Source organism: Trachypithecus francoisi, unplaced genomic scaffold (genome assembly GCF_009764315.1).
Source record: "Trachypithecus francoisi isolate TF-2019V2 unplaced genomic scaffold, Tfra_2.0 Lachesis_group5, whole genome shotgun sequence".
In the NCBI taxonomy this organism is placed as follows: domain Eukaryota; kingdom Metazoa; phylum Chordata; class Mammalia; order Primates; family Cercopithecidae; genus Trachypithecus; species Trachypithecus francoisi.
The window spans coordinates 91,178,000-91,185,762 of record NW_022681470.1 but is presented as its reverse complement, the minus strand read 5'-3'; the positions used below and the strand labels follow the sequence as shown (position 1 = coordinate 91,185,762).

General features: G+C 42.6%; 1 protein-coding gene across 5 annotated transcripts; it reads left to right on the top strand.

Moving 5' to 3' along the window:
* The first annotated feature begins 922 nt into the window (after nt 1-922).
* On the top strand, nt 923-5,927 carry CD1C (CD1c molecule). Of its 5 annotated transcripts, none has more exons than XM_033199817.1 (6): nt 923-1,278; nt 2,314-2,545; nt 3,229-3,510; nt 3,744-4,022; nt 4,360-4,450; nt 4,603-5,927. In XM_033199817.1, exons 1-6 carry the CDS (start codon nt 1,270-1,272, stop codon nt 4,622-4,624), a joined length of 915 nt encoding a protein of 304 aa, XP_033055708.1. In that variant the 5' UTR covers nt 923-1,269; the 3' UTR covers nt 4,625-5,927. The 5 variants fall into 5 exon arrangements, with proteins under 5 accessions (XP_033055708.1, XP_033055705.1, XP_033055704.1 ...); XM_033199814.1 differs by having other exon boundaries at nt 2,282-2,545; XM_033199813.1 differs by having other exon boundaries at nt 2,279-2,545; nt 4,603-5,925.
* Nucleotides 5,928-7,763: the final 1,836 nt, after the last annotated feature.

Here is a 7,763-nt window from a genome sequence, read left to right as displayed (position 1 = left end):
AAGTCACTGAATACTTCATATAAACTACTTAAATCAAACATTGACAAACGCTGCCCTTTTTATACAATTTATTTTGATCAGATCTCAAAACAACTTAAATTTGGGTTTTTATGGTCTCCCCATGTATGAGTTCTCCTGAAAAGCTGCATGTTCTGACTATCACAATCCTATACAATTCCACACTGTACAGAATTTTCAGTCCTTAGCTGAAATGCATGCCGTTCTTCCAGGACTTCAAATTATGGACTTCCCAGGGGATTAGCCAGTCAAAAAGCTTCTCTAGAGAATATAGTTCTAAGTAGATTTGTATTGTGATTCTATATATTGAAATTAAAATCACAATGCATTTTAATTTTTTGTTTAAACATCTTCTCCAGTTTAAAACTCTTTGATAGAAGATATTACATTGTTAATCTCTGTGTGTTTACATGCCTAGTAAGACACTGGTACCAACCATGTACTGTGTAATTTTTTAGTGAATGGCTATACAGATTAAATGCAGTAGAAGGGCTTGTTTATATTTGTTATGGTCCTATTCATTCTGAATGGCTGCAATTTAATCTCTAAGGATAATGTAGAGTAGACTGTAGTTTATACAATTGTGCAGGGAAATCCTGGAAGATGTAAAAAACAAAGTCTCCAATTTATAAAAGAATCAGTGATAATGAGGAAATAAGAAAGATGGATGAAAGGGGTGAAACTGGAAAGAGAAAACTTTGAGGACATTCAAAACAGGGAAAGAAAGAGTGGAGTGATGAGAAGAGGGGGCACTATGGAGAGTGGAGGCAAAGTTAAGTGGAGAAACTGGAAGAATTGTGATCTATTAAAACAAGCAGGAACCAGAAAAAATGATGTGGTTTCTCCTTTTTATCTTACAAATGACATGCAAAATCCAGAAGGACGAAGTGACTTTTCAATGCCACACACCACTTTGTCTAAGGCAGTTGAGGAAGGGAAGTAGATATGTTGGAGTTTAGTGGGAGAGCAGCTGGAATCCTGAGAGAAGAGAGTAACTTTAGATCAGGGCAGGTGGGGAAATGAGAGATTGAGTAGGAGGCCCAAGGTTGAGGGAAGCAGATCTTCTTAGTTGCTGTCAGTGGCTGATGGGGAAGATGGTTGGTATAAGGAAGTCAGAATATAGATACAGAGGGATAAGTTTGCTAAGAACAGAGATCAGCAAACAACTTTTCTGAGAGAAAGAAACATCTGCAAATGACATGCTGTTTCTGCAGTTTCTGTTGCTAGCTGTTCTCCTCCCTGGTGGTGACAATGCAGACGGTAAGAACATCACTGTTAGCCGCAAGGTTACATGTACCTGGGTAGAGTGTGGTGGGCTTTCCCACGATGGATCAATGGAGATGCCAGAATGCTTGCCATCTGAGCGTACCTGTCTCCAGGTCCAGTTTACTCTTTTGGAGGATGGTGGCAGAGCATGGGCTCTGTGTAAGGAAAATGTTATAGTAGTGCTAAAGTAGTCATTAACATTTTTCTGTGGTAACTGGTTCACTTTCCATTTCCTCTCCATTTTCCATTTAAACAAGCAGGGCCCAGGAAAATGATGTGGTTTCTCCTTTTTATGTTACAAATAACATGCAAGGTCTAGAGGGATGAAGCAACCTTTCAATGCCACACACCACTTTGTCTAAGGCAGTTGAGGAAGGGAAGTAGATATGTTGGAGCTTAGTGGGAGAGCAGGTAAAATCCTGAGAGAAGAGAATAACTTTAGTTCAGAGTAGGTGGGGAAATGAGAGATTGAGTAGGAGGCCGAAGGTTGAGTGAAGCAGATCTTCTTAGTTGCTATCAGTGGCTGGTGGGGAAGATTGTCTGTTGGTAGAAGGAAGTCAGAATATAGATACAGAGGAATAAGTTTGCTAAGAACAGCAACAACTTTTCTGAGAGAAAGAAACATCTGCAAAGGACATGCTGTTTCTGCAGTTTCCGCTGCTAGCTGTTCTCCCAGGTGGTGACAATACAGGTAATATGAACATCTCTGTCAGCTGCAAGGTTACATGTATCTGGGTAGAGTGTGGTGGGCTTTCCCAACATGGATCAATGAAGATGTCAGAATGCTTGCCATCTGAGCATACCTGTCTCCAGGTCTAGTTTACTCTTTCGGAGGATGGTGGCAGAGCATGGGGCTCTGTGTAAGGAAAATGTTATAGCTAAAGGAGTCATTAACGTTTCTCTGTGGTAACTGGTTTACCTTGCATTTCATATTCATTTTCCTTGCCTCTCTCTTTTTTTTTCCTTACACTACTTGCCCTCCTTCCACCAAAAGCAGCCCAGGAACACGTCTCATTCTATACTATCCAGATCTTATCATTTGCCAACCAATCCTGGGCACAAAGTCAGGGTTCAGGATGGCTGGATGAGTTGCAGACTCATGGCTGGGACAGCGAATCAGGCAGAATAATTTTCCTGCACCCCTGGTCCAAGAGCAACTTCAGCAATGAAGAGTTGTCAGACCTAGAGTTGTTATTTCGTGTCTACGTATTTGGATTAACTCGGGAGATTCAAGACCATGCCAGTCAAGATTACTCAAAATGTAAGTTCAATCAACTAAATTATGGGAGTTCTTTAGAATGTTCTATTTATGGGAAATATTCTCCACCAATTTCTGGGTCATTTCCCATTATCCATTCCTACCATCAAATTCTGCATACATGAACCTTTTAAGAGATATTTCTGATGTTGACTTCCTCAAATTTCCTAGGCTCTTGCTATTTTTGGAATTTTTTTTTCTTGTACTTTGTTATCTTCCCCCTGTGGTCTCCCTCTGTATCCTACAATCCAGAGGCACACAGCTGTCCCACTCTGTGCTTGACTTTTAAAATAAAATCTATTCTCCCATTCAATTTCTTCAAAGATCTATGTCCACAGTTCAATGACCATTATGACCAATTTCATGCATCATGGAATGCTATCCTCCCACCTCCCTCACACAGGCTCCCACTTCACCCTCTATCCTATATTATGTGGCTCACCTATCATTTTTCTACATCTTCCTCGGCCACTTTTTCTTGTTAATTCAAGGCATTTATCTCCTATTGTCCCCCTTCCTTATCCCCAGCAATTTTTCTCTCTTGTTTCTGATTAAATATGTCTTTGGCTTACTCTCACATCCACATAAAGCTTTTTTGCTTCACTTCCTGATACAGCCCTAGGTTTTTATACTGTTGTTTTCACTTTTTTGTTTGAAGTCTTTTTCTCATTCTTCTCTTCCTCCAGATCCCTTTGAAGTACAGGTGAAAGCAGGCTGTGAACTGCATTCTGGAAAGAGCCCAAAAGGCTTCTTTCGGGTAGCTTTCAACGGATTAGATTTACTGAGTTTCCAAAATGCAACATGGGTGCCATCTCTAGATGGTGGGAGTTTGGCCCCAGGTGTCTGTCATCTACTCAATCATCAGTATGAAGGCGTCACAGAAACAGTGTATAATCTCATAAGAAGCACTTGCCCCCGATTTTTGTTGGGTCTCCTGGATGCAGGGAAGATGTATCTGCACAGGCAAGGTCAGTAGTTTCAGCCCCTTCCTCTAAGATTTTTCTATTCAAGTCCTGCCCCTTCTGTTCTCACCTTTCAAACTCAGGACAAGAAAGAGGACAAGAAGCAGAGGGGTTGCTGGGTAATCATTTCTTAAAGGCAAGAAAAAGATAATTGTGCATATTCATGTGAATTACATCAGCATGTGGATGTAAGCTGTGTGTAAGTTTCTTCATCAGAATACTTTTTTTGCTCTCTGCAGTGAGGCCAGAGGCCTGGCTGTCCAGTCACCGCAGCCTTGGGTCTGACCGTCTGTTGCTGGTTTGTCATGCCTCCGGCTTCTACCCAAAGCCTGTTTGGGTGACATGGATGTGGAATGAACAGGAGCAACTGGGCACTAAACACGGTGATATTCTTCCTAATGCTGATGGGACATGGTATCTTCAGGTGATCTTGGAGGTGGCATCTGAGGAGACTGCTGGCCTGTCTTGTCGAGTGAGACACAGCAGTCTAGGAGGCCAGGACATCATCCTCTACTGGGGTAAGATTGGAGGTTGGAAGTGTAGGTAGGTGATTCTTGAGCCTAGAGGGTAGGGGAGAGGAAATTTTGAGGATAGCAGACCTAGATGAGGGATTATAGGAAGAAATGTAGAGGGTAATTTAAAGAACAGTGGAGTAAGACCTGAGGGATACAGGGATACTAGAGATTTAAGGGGAAATGAGGAATCCTCCCTTGAATAAGTTTGGGAATAGAGTGACTGAAGTAAGATAACTGATGCAACTCATCCAATGCACATGTTAAGTAAGGAAATCAATAGATGGAGTAGAATCAGCAGTGAGTTTAAAATGGCATCCATGTATCTTTCCAATATGCGCAGGACACCACTTTTCCATGAATTGGATTGCCTTGATAGTGCTGGTGCCCTTGGTGATTCTAATAGTCCTTGTGTTACGGTTTAAGAAGCACTGGTGAGTTTTTTGTATTTCCTCCTCTCCTCCCAGTTTCTTATTTCACATTCTATTTTTAACTCTTTTAGCTTTTCTCTATTGACTACTCCACCTTATCCTCAGTCACCACCTCCAACTTATTCAGGGTTTCTCCCATTCCTGTTCCTTCACAGCTTGTATCAAGGCATCCTGTGAGACTCTTCCCCTGACTCCCCCATTGTAATAAGAACCCAGCAACCCAGGAGCCTAGTACAACATAGTGATGCCATCCCGTCGACTCTCCACTTAAATGGTTTCTCTTTCTGCCTGAAAAACATTTGTTAATATAAATCAAACTATAATTTAGAATGGTTTTCTTGGAATCTCCACTGTTTTAAATAGCACTCAACCTTCAAAGCCCATTTCTAATGTCATTCCCTCCAGCGATCTTCCTTGACCCATAATGAACCCAGAGAGCCCCTCAACCGTTATGTGCATGCAATACTTCCTACCCTGTGTTGTAGCTACTTGGGTCTTTCACTTCACATTTTTAAGCTTTTTGGAGGCAAGGATCATGATAAATGTGCCTTTCCTGCATATGATGTGCTCAGTGAAACACAAAACAAAACACCATATCTAAGTTGGATTGACTGTCATCTTGGCGATTTTTCTCATTATATTCCTTCCCAATGTTGTTGTAGCATTTGAAATACTTATGCTTCTCTTTTTGTTTAAATGCTTCACACCTAGCAGGTAAGTTCCACTCTCCTTTAGCTCCCTCATTTTGTCTTTAAACATTTAAGGAAAAGTGCAGCCTTGTGCCTGGATACACTTATTTTCTAAACACAGAGAATTACAAATGCAAAGAGAGAGACAGAGAGTGCAAGTTACGTGTGATAATTAGTGGTCTGCAGTTATGTCACAGAATACTTAAGAAAGAGGAACAAGAGAGTTGGTCCTCAGGGTTGGAGTGGGATCAAGGCAACTGTTGTGCTGTATATGCAAGACAAATTTCCTAAAGCACTGTGCTATCGGAGATAGCCTTGGCTAAACTTTAGTCTCTTTAGGTTTCATTCACTAATTCAACTAATATTTTTTGGGTACTGAGTTGAGACAGGCACATATAGCTTCTAAACTGGTGGCAGAAAAAACAAACGAGATTGTGTCCACTCTCCTGAAGTTGCAATGTTTGCTTCCTCAATCTGTCTATGATTCTTTTATATTGTTTTCATTTTTTTATTTCTTTCAACAATTTTTAAATACATTTTACTGATGTATAATTTATAGTAAAATTTGAGTCTTTAAGTATACAGTTCCATTTATTTTGATAATTCCATAAGCCTATGTAAACAAAATCACAATTAAGATATTAAATGTCATAACCCCTCATACATGTTTGTAGTCAAGCACACCACCAACCTGGCATTCTTGCAACTACTGATACACTTTATGTCACTTAAGCTTAAACTTGTATTTTCTATGATTTTATTAAGATAGAAATAAACATACCTACTTGGTATTGGCTTTTTTTCTTCAATTTAGCATATGGTTGTAAGTAATCCATGCTGCTCAGTGTATTAATAACCATTCCTTTTTATTGCTGCATAGAATTCCATGTATAGATATAACTTTTTTTGGAGGAGGAGGTGCCTTCCCAGATCTGGCAGGGCCTTTGTCTCCTTGTGCCCACTCACCCAGTTTGGGTCCTGCTTCCATTGCTCATTTCCTTGGCTCCAGGAGGCCCTAGGTGACTCTGCTGCACCCTTAGTCACCTTGTGACCTACAGATACTGAGAGATCAATAGAGAGGATGCTAGGACACCCAGGAAACTGGGAAATAAAGCCAAAAGTATATAAAATTAAACTTATTTTTGAGAGAAGAGACAAGATGGATGACTAGATGCAGCCAGGAAGAGTTTCTCCCACCAAGAGACAAGATCATCAAGAAGAGCAGTATATTCTGAGAAGATCATTGGAAAGAAGGCATTGAGAGTGGATAGAGGGAGAATGCAGACCCTGGGCTGAAGGGGGGAAGAAGCTGCGAACCCTACACAGGGTTGCCAAACACTAGGACTTGTTCCTGGTCCTCAGTGGCTTCTAGGGAAGGGTTTAGTTAAATAGGCATGAAGTGGTCCACTCTAACCATGAACCTCTGGATTCCTAACTGCAGGAGACCCCCACGACCCACACAGACATTTGAGTTGGCAGGGAGAGCTACTTGCAGAGTTGGCAGGGACAGGACTCCAGCTTCTATGGAACCCAGAGGGTTTGGTGTGAGAACAGCTACAGTGGAGCATGGTTAGGGATGTCCATTCCCCAAGGCTTGCCATACTCCTCTAAGTGGTTTTGACCCCTTTGTTGACTATTAGACCTGGGCAGAACAGGGCTACCATGCTATTTGGATGGGGCTAGACTGATCTAAGTACCCTCAAACCCCCATGTCTGCTGGCCTCTCCCAGTATCCCTGTCTGTCTGTACCTGCTTGCAGCACAGCCTCAGATGCTCAACTGAGGCAGTTCTCAGAGACCACTGCCATAGGTCTTTCACTGGCTGACTCCGCCAGACCACCAGAGAGCTTCTGCCACTGGCCTTTCATCAGCATGCACCTGCTTTCAGCACCCGCAACTGCTTTGCTGGCATGCACACATAGACATCACTGCCTTGCTACCACTTTTGTGCACACATGCGTGGAGATCTCATCACCGCTGCCCTGTCCCCACTAGCCCACATGCATGCATGTACCCTGCCACACTACCATCCCTGGTGTACATGTGCATGGACCTTGCCACCCTGCTGCCTCACCACCACCAGCATGTGCGTGAATGTGGACCCCAACATGCCACTGCCCCACTGCTGCGAGTACATGCATGTGAGAGCAGATCGCCACTGCCACTGCTCTTATGAAATACTTTTGCTGGGACCCCCACCCCCCTGCTCCGTTCCGCCATAGGAGTGTTGTTGTTAGTGGACTGGGAACACCTTGGACCCTCCAGTGAAGCAGGTGCTCAGTCTCAAGGGGCCAAAGAACAAGGTTCTGGGCCTGGTCCCAGGCCCTCAGGCTTAGAGCAGATAGCCCAGGAGTGCTGAGCTGAGCCACAGTCCTCTGAAATTGTCAAGAAATAAAGCTAGCTCACTGAACCAAACTTATACTATAGTCAAACCCTCAAGGGCATCAAAGAATATAAAAGCCTAAAGCCCCATGAAAAGGACAGCAACTGTAAAGGTTAAAGGAACATCAGCCCACATAGATGAGAAAGAACCAGTGGAAGAACTAAGACAGCTCTAAAAGTCAGAGAGTCTTCTTACTTCCAAATGAACACACTAGCTCCCCAACAATCATTCCTAACCAGACTGAA

What these genes read in the sequence shown, in the direction of transcription:
- CD1C (XM_033199813.1), top strand. Translation starts at nt 1,218, where the DNA reads ATGCTGTTTCTGCAGTTTCTGTTGCTAGCTGTTCTCCTCCCTGGTGGT. An exon ending in CAGTCAAGATTACTCAAAAT is followed by an intron (nt 2,546 to 3,228) that starts GTAAGTTCAATC and finishes CTCTTCCTCCAG; the next exon opens with ATCCCTTTGAAGTACAGGTG. An exon ending in TTACGGTTTAAGAAGCACTG is followed by an intron (nt 4,451 to 4,602) that starts GTGAGTTTTTTG and finishes GTTCCTTCACAG; the next exon opens with CTTGTATCAAGGCATCCTGT.